We start from the raw sequence: 26,426 nt of genomic DNA, 5'->3' as shown, positions 1-26,426 counted from the left end.
TCAAAAACAGGCTTAATTGTTGCATATGTTGATTGTTAATAGTAGCGAGTTCATTTTTCAATAATATTAACTTCTTGTTTAAAATATTTCATGGATCAATGGAACAAAGACGCTTCACATTAGTACCAAATACCCAATTTTGCGCGTTCCTTTTGATAATAGTGTATTTTTATTCATAATCATATTCAGTTTGCTACTAAATTATTTGAAGAGGATAATGTTTCACGAAACTGAGACCATTTCAAAAAAACAGAGGAAATAAACGGGATATAATTGATGATAAACTGGTGGTGTTTCAATCGTATGAATTATAATGGGTTACCAATGATCCACACTCCGAAAAAATGCAGATTAATCTTAATTCTTCCTTGATCTGCTCATGAGCCGATATGATAACCATTCAAGCATTGATATCTTTGGTAAGTAGGAGCAAATTTCGGTAGCCGAGAAAAGTGTTTATTCTCTTTTAGACGTAGCACTGATATTATTATCTATCATTAATTACTGATTAGGGAATACACCATAATATGCAAACTGAAATTTTATAAATGGAAACGTGAGCTTAGAAAATTTATTTCCACATGCTCTAAAAACAGCTCACAAAGGCCTTTTCATTGAAGACCCCAACAACTGACAACTGTGCTACCACGAACACTAATAACCTGGGTACAATTAACTTATCCAGGTGGTACTCGAACCCGTGACTTTTAGATTAGGTGTCAAGACAACCACGCCATCACCAAGGCCGGTAAATACAGTGAGTTTAGTGTGACTTAACTCTCACCACTTTTTCTCTGTTGAACTTTTCAATTCGTAAAATTTCTTCCGCATGAAATATATAACAGGGAAAAATACCCCAGAACTGGAAGTCAACCACGGCTCTTTTGCTCTTCGGGCCACTGCGCATGTCACTACGCTGTCCGTATTTCATTAGTCGCGAGTTAGAAACATATAAGTTATTATATATTATAAATTGCCGGCCTCGGTGGCGGTGGGGTAAAGTCCTCGCCTGCCAATCCGTAGGTCGTGGGTTCGAATCCCGCCTGGGTAGGTGATCCCTAACCAGGGCATGGATGTTTGTGTCGTGCTTTGTTAATGTTGAAAACCCGTTGTAAAGGCCACAAAGTGCTGTTTACGGGGAAATTTAAAAAAAATAAATAAATAAATATAATACGTTTAGAAATCTAGATAAAACATGACTGTTTGTACGAGTCATGAGTCATTTTTGAACCTTTAGTAGCAAGAAGCCTGTCATCTGTAATGCCCCATGAATTTATTCCGGTAGTTTATAAAGTAAATATTCTTATGAGCTGGTGGAACGAGTACACAGGACGGGGGGCGTGCGTTGCTACACTCTCAGGGCGAGGGTCTAATTTGTATGAGAAGTGGTACTCGAAGGATCAAAGACTTGAACAATCGGAACAAATGAATAAAAAGAGATTAAAAACACGCTTTTTTCTGCTGACGAAATCTATTAGCAATGAGTATATAGGATCCTGACAGGTGAGTAACGATTAGCACCCTCTCGTAGTTCTCCGAGTGATGTAAATCTTATTTTTTTACTTTTTAGTACATTTTATATTGTTTTTGGAAAATGCATGTACTTTATATTTCCTATTATTCTCTTCTTTTAGTAAAAATATGAATGTGGATTTTTAACTAATTTTTCAAACTATTTAAATATTATTTTCATAATTTTATAAAAAAGTAATGCCCATTCGACTGCCAAATATTCCTCGTAAAAAATGCGAAAAAGCATAACCTTGAACGATTCAAGACGCGTAAAGTCAACCTGTACACAACAGCTATAGATTTAGAAATTATATGCAGCCTATTCCGGGAATTTGATCATGCACTATTCTAATCGCTACGCAGACTCGTTAACCGTTGCGCCATATGACACCTGTTGAAGACATGAAGAATGAAATCACTAACACCTACTCTGGAGCTAAGCGTCAGAATCACTTAACATGCGAATCGTCGAAAACAGCCTCTGAAGATCTAAGCATAGTGTAATACGCTTATATTTTGTCTTGATTTATTGACATGGTACTTGTGGGTAATAGTAGAGCACCGTACGCCAGAAAATGACGCGCTGGATACGCTAAGCAACAAGACATTGCAACTACGTAGGGACCGTTATGGAGGTAAGAAATTCCACGATGAATACCGTGAGGTAAGTACTTGGCTCAGATTAAAAAGGGTACAAGGAAAAATAAAGAAAACTGGAGGGACAAGCTTGGAGGGCTGCAAATCTTACAAAGTATACAAATCTTGAAGTAACGTAGTAATTCATACCATAGCACAACCATAAAGCCACTTGTGTGACTAAGTGACTCCGTGACACATTAAGTTAAAAAAATTAAGGCTCATTTAAAATAATGTAAGGCACTTTAAAATTTCACTGAGAATGGTCAGCCAAAAATTATCGAAAAAAATTGCAATAAATTTTTGAAAAATACCTAGAAATCAACGTTTTCATTTGAACTTAAAAAAGGAAATAAACTAACTATAATCCTTGACCCATAATCCAACGTTTAAATTTTACAGATGAACGACGACACATTCAAATCCACAAACGTGGTGCGTATTCACTTTACCTTCAATTGACACTGGAGTGATATAAATTTACTATCATATATTTGTGATTTAATTTATAATGAATATTTATGGAGAAAATTTCAATTTAAGATATTGAAGTTAAAATGCACTCCACGTTTTGGTTCTCTTCATCATTAGTAATTAAACGCGGGACCTTGGGGAAAGGAAGGGTGGTTAATTTTCTTCTTTTTGCCGGAATAAAATCGCAGGTATCGAAATTAATTTCATATTTTTCACTCCTTATTCCATATATAAACTTGATTTTACATTAAAATTTTAATGTATTGCAATGTTATTACTTAACTTGTGTGTTTACATTCGATCAGCAAAGAATAGCCGGAAATACATTTTTGAACTTTTGGAAATTGTTAAACTATTTCCTCCAGCTGAGCAATAATTGCAAATGTTAACTGCAGAAAATGCCTAAGAAGATGCGTCCCCTAATGCATATGAAGAAGTGCATGCAGTGAAAGAATGCAATTTCTTTTGGTTCTGACCTATATTAAAAATTATAAGTTGATAGCTAGACGGAATGTGGGTCAAATTTGACAATTTTTAATTCGTGAGCAGCAAGATTTTTGTCCAAAATGACAGACAAACGGATTAACAGACGAATAAGTGAGTCAATTCAAGCAATGTAAAGACCCCTGCTCTTTATCCCTTCTCTCCCTCTTTTCTCTATTCCCAAAAAATTCAAATTTGTCATGTATCGTAGCATAACGGCAATCGGCGAGCTCTGACTTCTAGATTATCGTAAAATCCTGAAATGTTTTTTATTATTCGATTAGCTAGTAGACTAAAGATAATCGACTGTAAGATTCGTTACACACAGTTTCATTCAGAAAAAGAGGGAAAATGCATGAAAGGAATGACTGCGACAGTTTTCCATTGTATACAGTTTTATGCCTACATTTTTATACATTTCAAATATTTCACGCTAAAAAAAATCGACCAAACCAAATAAGATATTTTTTGCGTTTATTTAGCTTTACTTGGGGCTTCATTACTCCATGAACGCCATCGTTGACATGTAGATATTGAAGTCTCACATCAAGTGCTCCCTTCGGTTTCCTTAATGTTACTCCTTCTATAGAGAAGGCTTTAGATGCCAGAGAAACGGACCGGCCAAATAGGCTAGCAGCATCCTCCAAGGATAGATTGGAACTCCTATACCCGTTAAAATTGAACAGGGTGACTGACCTGACCCCACCCCCTGCAAACCCAACCCCTTAGTGGCTAAACTCTCTGTCTTTCTATCTTTATAGATAGTGGGGTATGGAATAGTTCTTATCGTGAATGGAGGAGGGAAGATCGAGATAGCAGGCATAGCGGCTGGGTAACGGCCGAACTGGATCAACCGCCGCACAGTGGGCTGAAATCGAAAAAAGCTGGACAAAACCTCGAAAATGTTTTTTTTTAGTATGGAAGTTGAAACTTTTCTCAGTTGTTGCCAACACATTAGTGCATTTTTTGAAGAAAAATATTTTTCATAGGTTAATTTTTTATATAAAATACATAGCCTCAAAGTTGAACAAATTTGGCGCAAATGTTTTTACCGTGCCGCGCAGTCCGCGGATGCTCCATGGGCTCATTGAATGTCGTGACGCAGCGTACATCATAAAGCGCTATGAAGTCTTTGCTGTGGATATGTTTTATTCCAACATAATTATTACTATTTCATTTCAAGTTGGTTTGTTGTCACTTTAGGTAAATGAATTCGCTCCTCTATCCATTTTTACTGACTAGTGACTAGAAACATCGATTTTATTTTGTTTGTTGCGAACGGTCACAGATTATTTCTGTGGATGGAGACTCTAAAAGGCTTGATTCAATTACGATGTAAATATCTGAGAGCAACTCGGGGTCCTTCTTTTTATATAGCCACACACGGGCAAAAATGTTACTGAAATTAGTGTCCGCCATTTTGTACTGCATCGACGATAAATATTACAAGACAGTAGAGAAATCAGGTTACAACAAAAGGAAAATAAATGTAGTAATAATATATCATAGCTATTATACAATAAATTTGCTTAAAATGATTCACTATCCAACATCCGTCGAGTACGGCAATTCCCGTGGCCAGCAGCCAGCTCCGGGCGCAGCCGCACGTTCGAAAAATCGATCTTAATTTCGGCGTCGCAGATGGTCGCAGCTGTCTTTCCGGTTATCATAATCTACATACTTTGCTGTATATGTGGTGTAAATATCTCGAGGTAACTCGGTGATCCTTTTTTTAAAATCCTACATAAACACAAAAATTCGACGAAAACAGGGTCCGCCATTTTGTATCGTATTGATCACAAATACGACAACTAAGTAGTAAAAGTTGATGGTAATCAATGCTAACAAACCGTTTAACAATTTTATGAATTTTTGTTGCTATTTATTTATTACTAAAGGTGTGACATTAGTTTAAACATGCTGAATTTCGAAAAAAATTCAAAGCGGGCAATTTGCGCCAAATTTGTTCAACTTTGAGGCTATGTATTTTATATAAAAAAATTAACCTATGAAAAACATTTTGCGTCAAAAAATGCACTAATGTGTTGGCAACAACTGTGCAAAGTTTCAACTTCCATACTCAAAAAAACCATTTTCGAGGTTTTGTCCAGCTTTTTTCGATTTCAGCCCACTGTGCGCCGGTGCGCGCCGCGATCATATGTCTTAACTTCGTTACAATCGCGGCTCTAACCCAAATGGAGATACATATATTTATTACATTAAGAATCAAATCAATTCCTGTTTTTTTCCGAATTTTACACGCGGCATAAATAAACCTAAATCGTAATGAGCTAAAGTTAGCAGGCGGCTACATTTTACATTTCAAAAATTCCAAGCTTACTGTAATTAAGTTTTTTATCTAAACAAATCAATATTGATGATTTAATCAATAATTGAATGCCTCATAGTAAAAAAGATGGTTTAAGTATGTTTCTGTATACGTCTAAATGGTTGATTTTGATAATAAAGCGTAATTGTTAGATATCCATGTATTTTAATCCTAATCGAGCAGGGTTTCGGCAGGTCACAATAAATTGAATCAAACAGCAACCTAGAAAATGGAACCGAGCCGAAGCTCGGGGAAATTACAAAAAAAATAGGCGTGAAGTTTACAATTGTTTTAATATGAAGAGAACCAAATCTATATTCCAATGCGAAAAACATGTACTCATTTCAAACGTCAGGAAAGAGAATTTCAACAAAGAGTTCCTGCCATAATTCCCCTCAAATTTTCCTTGGGAGAGCAATGAGCATTTCGAATTGGTTGGGAAAATACGTTGCCGGCGATAACCGCCTTTTAATGACGTAGCTTAACACCGCTACAAGTCTATTGAGGCGGCTTCCGGTGTAATATGTAGATGTATGCCCACGGTATTTCTGAAGGGCGCATAATTCTGTGAAAATTTCTTGATAAAAGGGGACGCTCACGAGGGGTCCACACTGAATATCTGTCCCCAAGGAAAAGCAAGTCCGATAAGGAAATCATGCGGGTATAAGGAAAAAGGATAAACCACGTCAACACAGCCCAAGGTCAGCGGATAATCGACACGTGGAGCCACGAGTTGTTCGTTACCATAGTAACCTGAACTCGTCGTATAATATTTCTCAACCTTAGAAAAAAAAAGCCAAATAGCAATGGAATAAGATATCACGTGCAGGCATAGCAAAAGCTCATGGCATTGTGCTGTAGGCTTTTTTTGGCAAAAGGAGTACGTAGAAGAGTCCGCCCGGTAGAATCTTAATTTATGATACCACTTTGGGCGCAATTTAATTGATTTTCAAATTCTCTGTGTTTCTTTGAGCGTGGAGCAATCCGTTTATAATACGGGCAATGTAGTTTTTCCAATCGCAAGGAATAGCATTGAAAAGTTATGATTTAAAGACATTATATCATGACGAATATAATTTTTTATTTGTAGATGTGTACTCACCAAAAAAGATCATATGAACCGGAGACGCCATTACGATCGATAGAGATGAATCCGATGCAGAGGACGGTGTGGTAGACTATTTCGTGGATGATAACGTAGGCAACGCACTCCGGTGTCTTGCAAACTGATTCAAGTGCACTTTCTCGGTCTATTGAACACAAAAAAGTTATTTTCGGTTAGGAAACTTGTCAGCCCGTCATTATCGAATTTCTTAACTTTTCAGCTGAGCGCGATCTAATCCTGAAAAAAGAAACCGAGCTAAACGTGATAGATGGCATTCGGCATACTGAGCCCTTCACAATGACACCAGACCAAAGACCAACCCCGACCCCTAGCCGACCCACTCCCTATCAACCCATCCTCCGCCAACCCTTCACCCTTCTCAAACAACCCCTGCCAACAGATCCCCCAGCTAACCAAATCTTGATAGCTCTGGATTTCCTAATCATCCCTATCTTAAATGGGTCCCAAAAGATAGCCGAATACTCCAGATTAGGGATAAATAAAGACATATAGTTTCCTTATTTGAACTTTTCGTCGCGTTTCCGGTGTACACTCATTAAAAACCACAATTTACAATTATCCTTTCAACAGATTTCACGTAAGTGTTTTCCCAAAGAGAGGTCCTGAGTTCGAGTGACTCATCAGCATATTCCCCTGCCAGTGACGTACAGGGGTGTTTGGCAGGGTGTGACCACCACCAACATACCAACATGTCAACATCAATTAGATTAGAAGTAGCTAATTTCTCTCGCTTTTCGTTCCAATTTTCCGTTATTCTTTTAACAAATCCCAATTTTCACTCATATTTTAATACAGTCCAGCCGGCGAGAGTTGTCCGATGGAAGTCCAAAAGGAGGGAAGGAGAACCTTGCGCCAGCACGGTTTGCAGCCAATCGCTGTCCCCCAAACACACCTCACACCCTCGCCTAGTCATACAACGTTGCCATATGCGTATGAAGTACTGAAATAAGCCTGAGCCACCAAAACAAGCCCTTTCTTCGAATAACCAAAGTAGGGGATTCTTCCTCTGGGCCCTTAACTCTCGTTGTACCTTCTGGCTCCTTTCTTAAGAGAATCCTTTTGTTTACATGTGAGGCGGGCGTTTCCCTTTCTTAACTGGCAACCTTGCCCCCTACCCCGAACTAGACCCTTCTAAAAGTCATCGGACAACTCTCAGCGTCCAGACTGTAGTATGCTATGCCCGTGCGGTGTGCCTGTGGTGGTCCTCTTGCATGCTGCATGTTGGAGATTGGTCACCCCCTCTCAAACCCCCTAGAGATGGCTCGCAGGGTATTGTGTAGATGTTGAAGTAGATATTATTATTGCAGGGTCATTCCATGTCAGTTCATCCAGGCATGACACCCACCGACTCGGATTTTGATGAAACTTGGCAATTTTCATCCTTCCATGTAGGAATGAAACAGTGTAAAACATTTCTTGGCTATCTTATATAGCTTTTTTTCACGACCACTTGAAGTTTGGGTGAAACTGCAGTTTTTCAATGAATGCGGTCTCCAGAGGCACTTGTACATCCAGAGGGAAATAATTTGTCTCAGCCATAGTTTTCATCCAATTCTTATGAAAATTTGCAGGTTTACTATAGAAGTCATGAGAATTCCAAAAACTAATTGAAAAATATCCTAAAAGATATTGTAAATTCTCTAAACTCATATGTTTCATAAGATTTTAGAAAATTTTGCGTCAAAAACATCGTTCTATTAAACATCAAATTTTGACCTGAGGCAATATCTGAATCAAGCTAAATTATTTTTTCTAATATTCCTTAAGGTATGACCCACCACCTGTAAAAATAAAATTCATGGCTTTTTGCTTGCTTTGTTGTTAAAGAAATTTTTATGTAAAAAAATCCCTTTTCACGACTCTGGTAGTCAGTGCTGGGTCCTCCTTCAAGTGCTTGTGTTAACTGTGTTCTATATCTAAGCAAATATTTACAACATAAATCTAGTACATAATAAGTTCAAAAATTTAAAAATTTTCTCTCGAGAAGAAAAAATATTTTTGAAATAGAATATTTTAAGGAATTCATAGCACTTACCCACTTGGGATAACTTGATTGTTGCTTTATAAAACACATAAAAATACATGATACATGCCAATACAAGTTAACTTTATTGTAACTCCATTTTGTATTGTCATATATATTAACTCCATTTTGTATTGACAAAAAACTTCACGAGTGTGTTTGAACAAAAAGGTTTGCAAAGTACCAGATAAAGATTTCCTTCCAGAGCATGATTCAGAAGTTCTTGATAAAGCGAATGATATGGATGTGCTAGTTGGGTTACTAAAAGAAAAATTGGTGACAGCAGGCATTCGGGGAGAGATGATTCAGCTACTAACACTAGCTCCGACATCGTGGAGTAGGGAAAAAGTAGCCACCGAATTTAATGTTAGTGAATATACAATTCGGCAAGCTAGGGAACTTCTATGAATGAAAGGCATCATAGCCATACCAGATCCTAGGAGGGGCAAAAACATTGAAAAAAACTGCAGTGGACTTAGTACCAAAATGAAGAGTATTACTGCCTTATGCCAGGAATGAAAGATAAGGTGAGTTTGTCCAAAAATGTCCACAAGCAAAAGAGGTTACTTTTAAGTAACCTAAATGAGCTGTATGCAGCTTTTTAATTTGAATTCCCATTTGTAAAAATATGTTTTTCAAAATTCTGTCTGTTGCGACCTAAATGGTGCGTGTTGGCAGGCTCCTCTGGAACCCATTCTGTACGTGTCTGTACTATCCATCAGTATGCATCACTTTTTCTCCACGCATTCTCTTTAGAGGAAACCTACAACAACCTATTTGATTATTTGGTATGTTCCAAAGATAACAGGGATTGCATGTTACGGCACTGTTCAGAATGTATGGCTGACAAACGACTGAAGGAACATCTGAAAAGTAAATTTGAGGAATGGGACCCTGAAGATGAAGTGACATGCAGTGCATGGGTGACAACAGATCGAACCCTACAAATTAGGTTAACAGTGACTCTGGATGAATATATCAATATTCTGGTGAACAATCTGGAAAAACTTCTCCCACATTCCTTCATAGCCAAACCACAGGCGAGATACCTAAAAGAACTAAAAAAATAACCTACAGCCAGATGAAGCCATTGTTTTGCTGGATTTCAGTGAAAACTAACATTATGTGACAAGATGAGTATCAGGTTCATCTCTGAATCAGGATGGTTGTTCCCTACATCCAGCGGTAAATTATTCTCGTGGAAAGCTGTAGAAAGATCTCTGTGTCTCAAGTTTTTGTGTATTTTCTGATGATCTAGAACATGTTGTAGCTTTCGTATTTGAAACGCAAAAAATAGTCACTCAGTTTTTAAAGGAAAAGTTCCCTGAAGTAAAGAAAGTGCAAAATTTCAGTGATGGTTGTGCTGGCCAATATAAGAACTGTAAAAACTTTATAAACCTGTGCCATCATCACCTGGACCTTGACTTGCAAGCTTCTTGGTCATTTTTTTCAACTAGTCATGGGAAATCTCCTGGTGATGGGATAGGCAGAACAGTTAAGCACATTCTTACTAGAGAAAGCCTTCAGCGGAATCTGGGTAACACAATGATTTCCATTGAAAAGGTGTTTGAGTTCTGCAAGTACAAAGTAGATAAAATTTCATTGTACGTTTTAAAAAAAGAACATTTATCAATGATTCGGCAACAATTAGAAACTCGCTGGTGCCATGCAAAAACAATCCCAGGTACTCGTAGCTACCATTCTTTTATACCAATTCCAAATAACATTATTGCGACAAAAAAAATTAGCTTTGATACCACGTACAGTTCTGTCCACAATTTCTTGATAAAATCAAGTTGGGAAGAAATTATGACAAAAATTTGTACTTAGTCTTTTGTGGCCTGCTTGTATGACAATCACAGGTTTTTTAGGCTAGTTATGTCAAAGGATGTTGATCAATGTGATATAAAAGTGAAATTCTTGCATCCTTATGGGCCTGCAAGATCATTTTACCAGCCAAAAGAGAAAGAAGATATATGCCACGTTCCTGTAAATAATGTCATTTGTAATGAGGAAACTACTACCACAAGAGGCTCAGGATGAATGTATTATTTCTCGGAGAAAGACATTGAACGTGTGAACCAGCGGCTCCTGGATTTAAAAGGAAAACTTGGAATTACCACTACTGGGATAAAAATGTAACTCTAGTGTCAACTGAAATATTAGGTTTCTCAGAGATAGGCCTCAGTGAAGACCTTGGATACTAAGCTTTTTAACCACAAACTGATGCTCATACAAAAGTGACTATATATTGCGATTGTTGATTTATAAGTTGTGCAACATTAATGAAGAAAGACACATTCCTGAAGTTTTTTGTCTATATATAATGGAGAGAGTTTGCTTGTATTGACATGTTTCATGTATTTTTATGTGTTTTATAAAGCAACAATCAAGTTATCCCAAGTGGGTAAGTGCTATGAATTCCTTAAAATATTCTATTTCAAAAATATTTTTTCTTATCGGGAGAAATTTTTTTAATTTTTGAACTTATTATGTACTAGATTTATGTTGTAAATATTTGCTTAGATATAGAAAACAGTTGACACAAGCACTTGAAGGAGGACCCAGCACTGACTACCAGAGTCGTGAAAAGGGATTTTTTTTACATAAAAATTTCTTTAACAACAAAGCAAGCAAAAAGCCATGAATTTTATTTTTACAGGTGGTGGGTCATACCTTAAGGAATATTAGAAAAAATAATTTAGCTTGATTCAGATATTGCCTCAGGTCAAAATTTGATGTTTAATAGAACGATGTTTTTGACGCAAAATTTTCTAAAATCTTATGAAACATATGAGTTTAGAGAATTTACAATATCTCTTAGGATATTTTTCAATTAGTTTTTGGAATTCTCATGACTTCTATAGTAAACCTGCAAATTTTCATAAGAATCGGATTCAAACTATGGCTGAGACAAATTATTTCCCTCTGGAGGTACAAGTGCCTCTGGAGACCGCATTCATTGAAAAACTGCAGTTTCACCCAAACTTCAAATGGTCGTGAAAAAAAGCTATATAAGATAGCCAAGAAATGTTTTACACTGTTTCATTCCTACATGGAAGGATGAAAATTGCCAAGTTTCATCAAAATCCGAGTCGGTGGGTGTCATGCCTGGATGAACTGACATGGAATGACCCTGCATCTAACTCCGAGATATTTTATGGATCATAGTCTCGAACATCCTTAACAAAATAGCTATCTAGCGGGGAATTATTTTTTTTACAGAATTTCATTAGTTCGCATTTTTTTCAGATTTAACTCTATCTTCCACGTATTCCAAGACTCAATAATGATCCATCGTGGAATAAACATATTCGGGAATATACTGCATTTCGTTTTTCGCTCACTAAACGACTCCTGGCCTAACTAATCTAACAATGCGCTCACGCTGCTCTGATTATCCAAGCTACCCATTACTAATCTATTTGCCCTGTGCTTGCATTCTGCAATCAGTGCTGCCTCGTATGGGTCCAATAAGCTAGCTGCACATTCCAGCTGAAAACTAATTGCGGACGTGCAACTTCTTAATTTGACCTTATCATCATATTTTCCGAGAAAGAGGAGACTTTTTCTGCTAGTGTTATTGTGTGAATTTTATCATATAAAGTGTAGGCAAGACATGATTTTGCTTGAAAAGCCACTTGCCACCATCAAGCAATGCGCTCACGCTGCTCTGATTATCCAAGCTACCCATTACTAATCTACTTGCCACGTTTGCTTGAAAAGCCACACATATTCTCCACTCACCCAACCCCTTTATCTCACAAAAAAATTTGATATAGCTGTATTAGCGAAGAATCCATGAGTGTGTGCGCGCATTTCGGAGAGAGGCGAAAATATTTCGTACCTCATAACCGGTTCTTGACTTCCGAAGAGCAGTAGCCGAAATGTAACCGACATCAATTTATCCCCTGTCAAAATTATTTTAGGTTGTAAATTCATTTTATTAATTTAAGTGTCCCGATCAAGGCGAATGATTTCCCGGTGGATTTTTCGCACTCATTTTATTAACCATTAATTTTACAAAGAAGCGACTATCATATCCTTTGTCAAACGTCTCGATGAATTACATATGAATTGGCAACCAAAATTAATTTCCACAGGGGCTAAAGTGATATCGGTTGAATTTGATGGCATAAAATGTATCGATTCCGTAACTTTTTTCCCCTTACCTCTTTAAAAACTTCTTCAGATGTCAGGGCTAGATGAATCCTTAGTAAAAAGGCTATATCTCATGACTCTTCAATACTGAAGCTAAAACTAGAAGTACGAAAGACCACTCCCGCAACTATATTGAGCAAATGACAAGAAAGAGAAATTAAAAAAATGGTCTAGTGAGATGGTGTTATAAAAATGATGTTTTAAATGATTTCGAAAAATAAAATCTATTGCATCCAACGTGTGAGCGTTCAAGGCAAAGCATGCACTAAGTGTCAAAAGCGTTCTAGCGAATTTATAAATGATATCATAATAAACTGTTCCGACAATTCATTTGATTATTCAGATGAAAAAAAGCGCAACATTTCTTATCACCTCAGAAACAACCCTATCACGTGCAAAACATATAAAAAATGAAAGAATATTTTTTCCGCTAAATTATTTCTAAGTATACAGACGTTTAACGTTATGAGGGCCTACAGAGTTTGTGATCACCCTTCCAAGTACAGGAATTTTACTTTATAGTTATTGTCTCCTTCATCAGTTTATCTTAACAGCGATAAACTAATTACAATAAATCTCTCCCCCTATTTTATCTGCTATACGGTCGTGACGCAAAGAGTACTCATTGTTGCAAGACGCACAATTTACATTGAGAAAAGCAATGCACGGAGTAGCTCTGCAAGATTGTGGTTGGTAAAATTGGCAGGAAAAGAGATCTTTGACTTAGTTCCATAGAATACGATGGGCTAGGTATTGGTAATTACGAATGATAACTATTGACAGAGCGTCAGTAAGGAGAGCGGTGGCTGACCAGGGAATGGCTTCTCAGGAGATGGGGGAAGTAATATACTCAGTTTTATAGAGACGGGAACAGTAGTATTGGATGCCATTGGACTCCGTTAGGAGGCTGTTAGATTAGATTAGATTAGTTTATGCGGTGGGGGATCAGCTCCCAGGGCACTTAGACCTGTAGGTCCATTGTGCTAACCACCGATAATGGATCACCCATAGAGGCCAATATCCTTGACGAAGGGCAAAAGGTTACCAATCGGAAGATCTCTTACTTCCTTGGGCTCTATAAAAGGTGAGCCCAGGTGTCTATATGGAGTCCTCATGATTGCGGGGCACTCGCATATTAGATGAGTGGTTGTTTCCTCTCCCATCTCACACCATCTACACCTATCTGAGTCTGTTATCCCCAGCAGGTGCATATGTCTCATTACGTGATAGTGTCCCGTAAGCAGACCTACCACCGTCCGCACTTGACTTCTGTTCATAAGAAGAAGTCTTCTCTCGAGTCTAGGAGATACCTCTCCTATAAGGGTTTTTGCCTGACGTAAACCCGGTGTTTCTCGCCAGATCTTTAAGTGTTGGGTTGATCCCCACACTTTGATTGCAGCCATCCCCATTGATGGGGCAACTGGCACAATTGGTTCTGGGCCAATTGGATTCTGTTCAGCGCCGGCCTTTGCCAGTTCATCTGCCTTCTCGTTTCCGGTGATACCTGAGTGTCCCGGTACCCAGAAAAGTTCTATTTTACAACGGCTGCCCAAAATATTGAGAGTCTTGTAGCATTCAGCCAATAGTTTAGATCTGCACCAAGGTGAGTTCAGGGCTTTTAGAGCAGCCTGACTGTCGGTGCATATATGGATTGGTCTCTTGTAGAGACCTGTCTCCTCAATGGCGTGCACACAGGTTAGGATGGCAAAGATTTCTGCCTGAAACACTGTGGCATATCTTCCTAGGGGAACATGTATGCTCCTAGGGGGGATTGGCTGTAGACGCCTGCCCCTGCTTTCCCTTCTTTCACGGAGCCATCGGTGCACCACACTTGGGCTCCACTATGAAGGGTTTTCCCCTCTTCTTTTGCCCAGCATTCCCTGTTTGGGAAATGGGTTTTAAAAAGAGGCGGTGAAGAATTGAACGTCGCCATCATGGAATCCGACCCCATCTCAAAAATTGTGCCAGACTCCCTCAGTCCCGTCCACAGTTGTCTGTGTCCAGAGAAATTTCCTCTGTCATACCTAGATTTCTCAATCTGTATAACGTGGCTCTTGCATGAACCTCTACTTCCACATAAAGTGAGGGAAGGTTCAGCAGAGTTTCCATCGCCAAGGTTGGAGTCGTCCTCATTGCTCCTGTAATGCCCATACAGGCCATTCTTTGTAGGTGGTTAAGCTTGTTCCTAACAGTAATTTGTTTGGTCTTTTTCCACCATACAATTGAGCAGTGGAGGAAACTAGGTTTCACCACTACATTGTATAGCCAGCTAATGGCTCTGGGTTGAAGGCCCCATGATTTACCAAGGCCTCTTCTACATGTCCATAATGAGGCACATGCTTTTTTGAGTTTGCTATCCATGTGCTCTCTCCAGTTGAGCTTGGAATCTAGAGCGACTCCAAGATATTTGACCGATGAGGACGGTGTTAGTCTCTTTCCCAAGAGGTAAGGGGAAGTAAATCCCTCTCTCCTCCTTTTCTTAGTGAAAAGAACAAGATTGGTCTTCTCTGGATTAACAGAGAGTCCTGTTTCGGAACACCACTGGGCTGTTCTGTCCAGGGCTTTCTGCAAAAGCTCACATACTGTGTCTAGGAATCTGCCTGAAACCAAGATCACGATATCATCAGCATATCCTTGTGTGAATACACCGGTATTGTGGAGGTTTGACAGCAGACTATCGACTACCATATTCCATAGTAATGGGGACAGCACCCCACCCTGTGGACACCCTCTTGTCACAGTCACCGTCAGCGAGCTCCCTCCAAGGCGGGCGGTAACAGTTCTTTGCTCAGGCATGTATCTAATCCATCTCACAATATGTGTATGGATTCCATGCCTGTCTGCTTCCAGGCAGATTTGTTCAAAGGATGTATTGTTGAAGGCTCCTTCTATATCTAGAAACGCTCCAAACCCATACAAACCATGTTCCAGTACGTTCTCTATCCTGCATACTAGGTTGTGGAGTGCAGTTTCCACAGACTTGCCCTTCTGGTAGGCGTGCTGATGTGGATGCAGAGGATGGTCCCTAAGGGGGCCATCTCTGATATATCTATCAACTATCTTCTCCAGCGTTTTCAGCAGGAAAGACATTAAGCTAATGCCCCTAAATGAGCTGGCCAAAGTGTAGTCCGTCTTCCCTGGTTTTGGGATAAAGACAACTTTGGTAGCTCTCCACTTCTTTGGGATATACCCATATGCAAGACAGGAGCGGAATATCCTTACCATGGGGAGTAATACCAGCTCCTGTCCCTCTTGTAGAAGTGCCGGGAAAATTCCATCTTCGCCGGCCGATTTGTAAGGCCTAAAACTAATTATAGCCCATCTTGTTATATCATATTTAACGATGCTGGAGGCCAATCTCCAGTCCGTCCAAGCCGGACGGGTGGGAGGCTTCCGTTTTTGCATCTCCTCCGACTCTTTGGAGCCTGGAAAGTGAGTCTCCAACAGAAGTTTTAATGCTTCCTTGTCAGAAGACTTATATTCTCCCGGAGGAAGCAAAAGAGACCCTACTCCGGCCCACGGGTCTTTTGCAATGATTTTATGAAATCTTGAGAGTTGTGGAACTGACTCCACATTCTCGCAAAAGCGCCTCCAAGACTTCTTTTTTGAGATTTTAATCGCTGATTTATACCTACGTTGGGTGTCCTTAAAGGTTTCCCAATCTTGCGGCAACCTGGTTCTCTTTGCTTTATTAAAGAGTTTTCTTGTCTCCTTTCGGAGACTTTCTAACTCTGCTCCCCACCAGGGTGGATTACCACTCTCTTTCCTGGTTCTTAACGGGCAGCTGACTTCGTAAGAGGTGATTATTTCGTCATTAAATCAAAAGGTCAAATCTGCGATAATGACGGGGCAATATGTTTCCTCACAGAAGATCATTTTTATGAGTTCAGGAGACACAGAAAGTGCACTGCTTCAATTGCCTTCCACGGAATAGTCTACCTCACTTTTCACTGTATCGGATTCATATTTACCGATAGAAATGGCGCCTACCATTCATCTGATCATTATTGGTGAGTACCTTCTTCTTAAATGCTTACACGTACCGTGTAAAAATACCGTGTTATGTAAATTTCAAACAGCAAAAATTAAATGCACTTTCCGGCGTTCGAGGTTTGGCCGAAACGATACCTTATTGAAACTAGCATCAATTCTACAAAGATTTGTATCGAAGTATTTCTAATATATGGTTTCAATTTCATGATTTTACCGCAGTTATGGGTTTCGAAAATTGGGTTGAAACGCCTTAGCGCGGTACACTAGGCGAGTCGGTTCAGCAAAAATTAAACCGATGCTTCCCTTCCCAACATTACAGTAGCGGATAGCTACCCTGTTGTCATGGCAATTATCCAAAATCCGGTCGTCGTGAAGTGGCACCGTCGTATCAATTTCTGACTTTGAATGAGGAGTTTCCTTTCCATCTTTGGAATTTGAACTATTTCGTCTGCACCCTATTATCTTCGTACGTGCACAGAGTAAACATAAATTTCATAGTGGTTAGAAGTGGGAAAAAGCTAAGAACTACACTGAAGCCACTATAGTCAATATTATAATGGGTATTGGAGAAATTAAAGTTTATGCACGTATTTTATTAATTAATTTATGCAATTTATCAATATGTTTATTTATGCAATATTCATGCACCTATTACTGTGTTTTATGCGTTGGATTCGAATTTTCGATCGAAGAAAACACGTCGCCGGATCACTCTTCACAGACAGTCCGAAAGGTCTCAGGGGGATTTGATCGGTATCCAAGGACCTGAGATATTTCCTTTCTCATCTTGGTCGATGAAAACATTTCAGCTGAGAACATGCGTTCTACTTGTATAATTTGCGTTTTGCTTAGTGCCCATTTGAATGACTATGTAGCCATCTATCCCTGCATTTTTGTCACCACAGGTGCTATTTTAGTGATTCCAACTCTCATTCTTGCAACACCAACTGAGGAACCGGACATCTCCGATGCCACGTTCATTGATTATATTGAATGCAGTAGAAGGGCTAATGTAAGTACTTTCATAATCATAATCATACTTATACTTGAAGAGAACCCTAACTCCTCCCTTATCCGTACTTAATTAAGTTATTTCTATTATACACACTGTTTCATATTGAAAATCAAATATGTTGAACTTCTTTTGGAGTTTTTTTTACCAATTTCACGTGATAACCATGAAAATAGTCGGCCGGCCTTAGTGGCGGGGGGTAAAGCCCTGGACTGCCACACCGAAGGTCGTGGGTTCGAGTCCCGCCTGTGTAAGTTACCCTTGCCCAGGGCATGGGTGTATGTCAATGTTCTTCATTGTTAATTGTTAATTTCCCCTTGTAAAGTAATGTAATTTTGATATTGAGTTCCATTGACATCCAAGTCTATTCTTATGTCTTAAAAGCTTTATTTAAAGGTTTGCGTGGAATTATTCACTAGCTAAAAAAACAGGAACTCCTTTATATTGCATAAAAAATAGACTTTAAAATAAAGAAATTGGCAAAAAAATCATTTCCATTTATAAATATACCACGAGAAAATGAGAATGAATACATGCACATTTAAATTACCATCACTGCTGACAATAATGTAAAATCTATTTTGTTCATAGAAAAGGAAAGAAATTATGAAGGAATGCATTTCATTGGAATTCACCGAGGAAAAGATCAATGCGACGTTGGCACTTCATAACGAAACAGAGTACATTAAATCCAAGCACGCATGCAGGTAAGAAACATTCTACGTAAGGCATGCAATAAATAATACAATTAGTATTTGAAAAACGAAATAACACAAAATATCACAATGATTGACATCAAGTCAGTCATGGTGACTGCTCTAGTCACCTTCAATTTTTTGTTCATACTCCATTGATTTTCAATCAAGAGGAATGTAATTGAATCTGTCAGTTCGATGTTGCCACTAGTCTATTCTGCGAAGTTTTCAGTAAACCCACCGTTGGGTACTTCCTCCCCTCCCCCACGGTGAGTGTCACCGTGTTCGGGGTTTCCCAAGGTCCGGCCCCTTTTTCGTGGTCTCCGCCAAGTGGACTTGACTTTTTCGGAGTGAGGGCAGTGCCGTTACTCCATGGTCAGTAAGCATCCGAACCTCTCATCCATGCCCTTGTCGACGCCGCACCATCTGAACCCGGGTTCAATACGCGGTTTACAAACACTGAATGACACCCGCTCCGCGGCTTGGGTGTCATTCAGTGTTTACCAAAATCCGGGAGCGTGTGGACGCGGAGTTTTGGCGTGCGCTTCCCTGTAAGTCGCGCGTGAAATAAAGTGAATTCGACTAAAGTTGTCCTCGCCCTTTATTGAATATACCCCGGAGAAAACGTCCCCGCGCGCACATCTTCTGTTTCATCACGGGCCGGATTGCGCGAACAGCCACTCCAGTGGTGCAGCGAGGGGGGGGGGGTTTGGGGGATAAACACCCCCCCTCCCCCCAGAGCTCAGATAAATTTTTAAGTTTAATCCATTTTTCTTAATTGGATTGATATTACTAATATAATAGAGTAAGGATTAGTGAAATATCACTCACACACCCCGGTATTAGTTGCACCTAAACCCCCCCAACCTTAATTCCTAGCTGCGCCCCTGAGCCACTCTGCGTGTGCAAATTCAAATTTAGGAAGATTATACCTTTGACATTTCTCCATTGAATAAATGCAGCTTGATGTTAAGCCTATTCGTATAAAAAATAGAAATGCCGCAGCTCTACCATCCCTGAATGTATGTTGGTAAACTGTTTACTCTAAAATAATGATTTGTGAGCTGCGCCGTTCTTTTGGCTTCATTTCAACAACTGAACTGCAAGAATCCTCGCTACCCTTCGAACTGCCGCTGAGTCTGACCAGAACCACATGTTACTTGTGCGGTACAGAAAGGTTATTTCTCTCCACCCTACCACTCACCTCGATTAACGCTTTGTTTTACCCAGTAAGATGTGATAAAGTACTGTATTTGAACTATTCCGGCCTTGATGTTCAATTGTGCGTCCCAAATACAGCCGTTAAAGACTGCATTCACTTAGTCTATGGATATCCGTTGGCTTTTGCAGGTAAAATTTCATTCATTTCGACCCCTGGTGAAAATTTTGGGTGCATAATCCTAATTTCAGATGATAAAGAATCGGGAGATACAAGTCCTTTAACTTAAGCGGTGCAGAAATGGTCGCAAAAATCAACGATCACTGGTTCATGTCGGAGCAAGAGTCAATTATTATGTTAAAGCATTTTCTCATTGGTATTACGTGGTATATACATAAAGTAAAATAATTATTCATAAATTAAACCAAATGGACTTAGCCACAGGCTTACATTGCAGTCAAAACCAATAAAAAAATTCAAGATTTTCGTTGGGAACTCTTTAACCACCCACCGCATAGTCCTTACCTTGCATCTAGCGACTACCTCCTCTACTTGCACTTAAAACAGTGGCTCAGTTGACACCAATCCGAAACCAAAGAGGAAGTCATGAGAGTTGTGATTGATTCAACTCTCAGGCGGCGGGCTTTATATGATGCAGAGTGAATGGCGATTTCGTCGAGAAGTGAAGTAGATTTGTAGCCCAATAATAGTGAAAATTAAATGTGTTTCATATAAGTATATTTTTTCTGTGACCAAACGGCCTTTAATTTATGAATATATCACGTGCAACTAATGCCAGCTACCTAGCTTCTTTAATAAAAGCTTTCAAAATTTTCGATAAAAAGGATTCTGAATGGTAACTTCCTAAATTATAACTGTTGTAATTATTTTAAGTGAACCCTGGAGCTAATTCTCTTGAACTGAGTTATGGCAAATGATATTTCCACAATGAAATTTTCGTATAAAAATTAATCAGCTTTTTGTGTATTTCATATTGCATTAATGACAATATGAGACAAATTAAGTACGCGGGAAAACATAAAAACCCTTAATAGTTTGGAACCTCTTCCACTGCCAAAAGCGTGGCAAGAAATTTACGTCGAGAATAGCTTAGATATCATTTTGGTTTTTCTTATTGTGGTAATATACCGTCAAATCTAGGGAAGAAATTTTATAAATTTCATTGAATAACTATTTATTTATTTTATGTAACCATGAAGGCTAAAGTAGTGGTTTTCACGAAGGAAGGATGGCAAAAAATTTCTATGATGTAAAATATGTTCGATTATTATAGAAGTGTTTATTAAATGAAAGTTGCAAGGTACTTCCTGAGTCGGATGCAATTAGCGAATGTCGATGGAGCCGAAAAATTTGAAAAAAAAACAATGGGGCATATAACCTCGAAGTCCACCGCATATTTTCTTTTCAATTTTATCGGCTCAATCGGCATTCGCTAATTGCATCCCATTCAGGAAAATACTTTTCAATTTTCAGTTAATAAATACACTTCTAATAGAATTGAACATATATTGCTTTACAGAAAAGTCTGGTCTTCCCAAAAATTAATTATTAATAAAATTTTAAATATCATTTAAATAAAATAAAATTATTACTTCAACTTTTTTTGTCAACGCCGAACCAAATTGCATTCAATTTCTATGTATTCTTTGCATTTCGGCAAAAACAGAGTCATTTTGGAAAAGTGTCCCCCTGGAATAATTGTCCATAATCGGATGTATCGCGAGCAGTTGCCATAGGAGAAAAAAGTTTGTGGGGTGGAGGTGATGGAGTCCCTTAAGTGTCCCCTTTTTGATAAGTGCTTTACCAATGCTAAATACAGAAAAGAGATTTTTCTATCTTTTTGTAGGAAACAGGACGAGATATTACAATGCATTAGAGAAGCTGGCGATGATCTTAAGTCATTCTCAAACCAGTCGGTGGTCATGGTTCCTTTCGTGAGTGGAATGTCGGAGGAGAGTATCCGTGCGTTGTGTGATAACGACGCCGAATTACTGAATGGTATGTATTTCCATTTTTTTCAAATTTTCATTCATAACTCGCTCTCAACCAGTATCTTGCCCTCAGAGAATTAGGAACGTGAGCAGAGACATCCTGTTCTTCATTTTCATTAGTTCCTGGGCCCGGAACCAATGAAAATCAAGAGGAATTTGAATGAATGGAACAAATTAAGAACAAAGCACTTCATATTCCACAAGATGAACGCTCTGTTTTATTATTTTTTTATTGTGTTTTCCCAATAATTCAAGGTAATACACTTTAACTAGACATTGATTAACAATAACAATAGTTCACGTGCAATTGTGTGTTGATCCCAGTGATTTTGAGTTTTGGATGTCGTAGATAATTATTTTCTTATCCTTGAAGTAAATTAGACAACCTTTTTGCTTAAATAGTAGGTAAAGTTTAGGTATTTTTCATTCGCAGCTTTAAGTCAGAATTTAGTTCTCACGTTTATTTAGTATACATTAGCTTACTTGGTTTCAAAAGCTTAGAGTGCATTCTTTTTAAGTAGTTTATACTACCTCAATCGTTGTATTTACTAAGCACACTTTTCAAAATTTCCTCATATTTTTAGCAATTTTTTGTCTTACTTGGTATTTTTAAGGTAAGGTTCCTTCTCTTATCAAACTCAAAAAAATTTCTCCGCCATGCCATCACTCCTCTAACTAGCTAGCTAGCGTCCTCTCAAATAAGCTCTATGGACACTACCCCTCATGTACATACATTAATATCGGTCGACGTAAAGATAGGAGGATAGCTAAAGGGACAGAGTGATAAGATTGAGGGGAGCAGAAGCGAACGGGTAAGAGTTTTTTTTTTCTAAACAGAGTTAGGAACAGAAATTGATGGAAGAAATGTACAGAAACTTGGTTGCCTAGGGAACTGAGTGAGTCTCTGTTTTGTGCCGACATCTGATGGAATATCAAATGCACTACTAAATATCTTCTTGATCTCGTTTGTTTTCTTTATCTAATTTCTATACCAGGCTTATTTTAGAAAAAAATCACTTGTACCGCTTGGCTTGTACCTCCTCAATATAGCAATATTTTCTCAGGCTTGAATTATACTGTACACACCTCATCTCGCTCATCAACTTTCGCCAGTTATTCTGTATTTCCGGATTCGCGTTCAAATTCGGATAACGTCACGTATTCAGCCAAATGCGGGAATCATTTGAAAGTCGAATGAATGTCCGCATTAGACGCGCGATTAATGACTGATTAAACGAATTCAATTCCATCTAAACGATTCATTTACATCATATCAGCGTTGTTCCCTCGAGCAATGATTTAATATTTGAACGATTAATTTGTAGATCTAACAGGCCTCAAAATGTGGTCAGATTCATTTGTAAATAGTCTTAATACTCACCAACTTATTTTGAACTGCGTGGTATTAAATTTAAAGGCTATTTGGCTGGATAACAATAACTTATCCTTAAGCTATCCAACCAAGAAACCTTATAAACCCCCTTACTCCTGTTTCCCAATTCTAATTCATGACAACTCTTCCTTTTTAGTGCTCATGAATGAAACTCAAGGCCACTGCTCCTCCATTGTTGCAATTCAATGTGAACCCAAGTTGGCCGGAGCGGATGACTTCGACAACTTTGAAATCTGCGACAACCCAATACCACAGCCGGTGGACTTAGATCAAAAATACATTTGCCAGTGAGTATATTTACAATCAGTGCATAAAGGCCTCCATATTAATGAAGGACCGTTCCTGTGTAGCCCAAATACATTTTTGATCCCTCCTACCTCTCCTAAGCAATACATGAATATAATGAAGCCCTCCCTTGCCTTACCTACTCTCTTGAGCAAGATTTTTCGATTGTTATTATATTTGATCCATTTCAAAGAAAACTAAATATTTTATACCTTTTTTTTAAGTTTTCCTTGAATTAAAAATTGTACATACAATTGAAGTACTTGTAGTGTTTATCAATACATTATTATGAATACAAGGAATACTATTCTGTACCGTCCAGTCTAATCGGCCACTTCCCTTTCTTTGCTAAGGAGTTAAACATTGTTATCTATCGCGAGAAATGCTATGACTCTCTTCCCGTTCCCAAATGTCCCCAAAAGTAAGAATTCTTAACCCATGTGATTACGTAATCTTTGAAGGTCACCTTATCGATTTTTCACTGTTTCGGAAAACATTAACTTTAATATATGAAATTTTAGAGGAAAAATTGCCCATTCCAAAATAAAAAATACCCACATTAGTAGTGTTGACTGGGTGCGGTTATGCCAGGGTACGATAGTGACAGCCGTCGTGTTAGGAAATTATTAGGAATGGCCAAGGAGGTTGGCATGTCTGGAGGCGGTTTCCGAGTTTTTAGCGTGGCAGAAGTTCCCCCATCTCAGTTTGACAATTTTTGGGCTAAGTCTACGACGGATATTTTGAGATGGCTAAGTTATGTTCTAAAAATTCGTTACATTAAGTAAAAAATGATACTATAATCATTAGTATATCACAGGTGATTGCCATCGGATTTTACCCATTCATTCCCAGATCATTCGCGATACTTCTGTTAACATATAAACTCTTTTTCTGTTAGCCGTTTTACCGGTAGGGATATCCTTGAAAATATGCTTTGTTGGTGCAATTGTTATATTTCCATTGGCAATAATGAAATTAAATGCCAGTATAAATGCAAGAAAATGACTAGTCTGAACTCGTAAAACTTTATTTGCTGCTGAGCTGGTTGTAGGTGTAGGTTGTAACTGCGGTGATTGATAATATTTTTTCCTAGGGGAAAGATTTTAAGAGAGCTTCGCGGAGCCTACCAAATTAACATGAAAAAAGTGTTTATAGTGTGTGTTTCAAAGTTTATTTTCACGTAACAACGATCATGACCGAATATTTTACCAAATAGAAAGCATTGACACTTATGGGATTGTCAATGTTTTGGTCAAAGTAGGCGTGCCTCATCCTACCCAAGCACCCCCATTCCCGCCACACTTCGCTCCACGCTCAGGACCTGTGGTGCCCCATCTAGTATATTCCAACCTCCTCGGGAATAGAGGAGTATTTTAGGGGATAGAGGAATAGATTGCACGTCTTGACCTATGTCTCCGTATTGCATTAGCCGCCCCACACCATAAACGCTTGCGGAGGCCTACATTGGTTTTCAACAGTCAAAAGTAAGATTTTTGTTCGATATATTTAGATGATTTTTGTTGATAATATAGATAGAATGTTGATCATTTTTCCTCGAAAATAGATTGACATTATAAGTTCAATAGGCGCGTTTACTTTGTTAGTAAGTTATTTTGAATCGACATATCGTTTGTTTTTTTTGCAAAAAAGTGCTTCGGCTACGGTTTTGACATTCTTTCTGTGTACGGCTGTGACAGGAATAAAAGTTTTTTAAATATTTTATATTCCCAGAATATGCGTGAGAAACTGTTTTCTCAGAAACAGGAACTGTCAAGGTTTTTTCGCCTTTCCGCAGAAAAAGACCATCAGCTATCCAAATTAGCTTTCTTAGTACTTAACACGTAGCGCGGATATTTATTTTGGACATATGGAATTTATATTTCGATGAAATTCCTTTTAAGCATTACTAGAAATGTTTACTCAACTTCTCAACTAATTGTTAATGAAAACTGATGTATCCCAGATTTTATTTTTGTTATTGAGTATCAATGTTTTCAGCTAGAAGATTATTCTGTATTGTGTTAAATGTTCCTTGCAATTAAAATTATTTCAGGCCATTGTAGAGTATTTTGGAAACCTGTCACAACAGTTCCTGGAGCGTGGTGGGTTAGGAAACTTATCATTTTTTTGATAACTTGTTATTATGAGCTAACCATAGTGTTCAGGGATACAAATGTAATGTTTATACCAATAATTATGTAAAAATTACATAACGAAACACTCTTTGCTCAGCTTAATAGCCTACTCACAGAATTAAAGGCGATCAAATGAAAATTGTCACACCCGTACCCAGTTTCCCCTATTCACAAGTAGGTATATATGCTTTGACCTTGGCCTCAATGGTAACTTTTATGTACGATATATGAAATAATATCGTGGTTTTATTGCTTTTCAAAAATTATTTTACCAATTTGCCCGTATTGCTTTCAGATTTTTTACCTTCAATCCTCAATTCAGCCTTTGCTTTGATTTAGTGAAATTTTTAAAAATTTCGCTATCCTGCCAAAATAAAAATAAATAGGTTGATTAAAAAGCATGCGTAGTGACATTAATTGACATTGATTGAACTTGTCATTTCAGGAAATTTCTCGATTTCATGGAGTGCTTAGAGGCCAATATTGATAGATGTTCAGAGGAGATGAAAGAAGCTGTGACCAGGATCATATTCAAATGGAAGCATGAAACAACTTGTTCCAATTATCTCGACAATGTTCCCGAAAACTAGTCATTCAATGGACATGGTGTAAGAAATGTCGTACCCGATAGATTACAATGTAATATAATTTTTATGATAAACTTATTCTCCGTTAACCTTTCTCTACTTGTTTTAAAATTTTGCAAGATAATAATGTTATTGAAATTATGCTGAATTTTTTCAAAACATTTGATTTAAATAAATGAGATTAAAGTGGAACATTTCTTCACGTTTTTTGTTCTTACATGATTCCTGAAGCCAAGCTGAGTCCATTTGTGTCTGAGTTTGGTGTCGTTCACTAAGACCTGAAACCGCATTTAGCCATAAGACTTTGGTAGATGGGGAGGAAGAAAAGTTACGATGAAAACCTAAAGAAGGCTTTAATTTTTTTAAATTTGAGAGTTTTGTAGAGAGTAAATGAGAGAGAAAGTTTTAATT

The 26,426-nt window shown here is 38.2% G+C and overlaps 1 protein-coding gene across 1 annotated transcript; it reads left to right on the top strand.

The window, feature by feature from the left end:
- The first annotated feature begins 16,624 nt into the window (after window positions 1-16,624).
- Window positions 16,625-26,151, top strand: LOC124154369. Its single transcript, XM_046528052.1, has 6 exons — window positions 16,625-16,754; window positions 17,643-17,749; window positions 18,341-18,456; window positions 21,471-21,622; window positions 23,145-23,295; window positions 25,874-26,151. The coding sequence occupies exons 1-6, from the start codon at window positions 16,724-16,726 to the stop codon at window positions 26,016-26,018; spliced, it is 702 nt and encodes a 233-aa protein (XP_046384008.1). The 5' UTR covers window positions 16,625-16,723; the 3' UTR covers window positions 26,019-26,151.
- The last annotated feature ends 275 nt before the right edge of the window (window positions 26,152-26,426 follow it).

Source organism: Ischnura elegans, chromosome 2, assembly GCF_921293095.1.
Source record: "Ischnura elegans chromosome 2, ioIscEleg1.1, whole genome shotgun sequence".
Lineage (NCBI taxonomy): Eukaryota > Metazoa > Arthropoda > Insecta > Odonata > Coenagrionidae > Ischnura > Ischnura elegans.
This window is presented reverse-complemented; position numbering and strand designations above follow the sequence as displayed.

What these genes read in the sequence shown, in the direction of transcription:
- LOC124154369 (XM_046528052.1), top strand. Translation starts at nt 16,724, where the DNA reads ATGGCGCCTACCATTCATCTGATCATTATTG. An exon ending in AATGCAGTAGAAGGGCTAAT is followed by an intron (nt 17,750 to 18,340) that starts GTAAGTACTTTC and finishes TTTTGTTCATAG; the next exon opens with AAAAGGAAAGAAATTATGAA. An exon ending in AAATCCAAGCACGCATGCAG is followed by an intron (nt 18,457 to 21,470) that starts GTAAGAAACATT and finishes ATCTTTTTGTAG; the next exon opens with GAAACAGGACGAGATATTAC.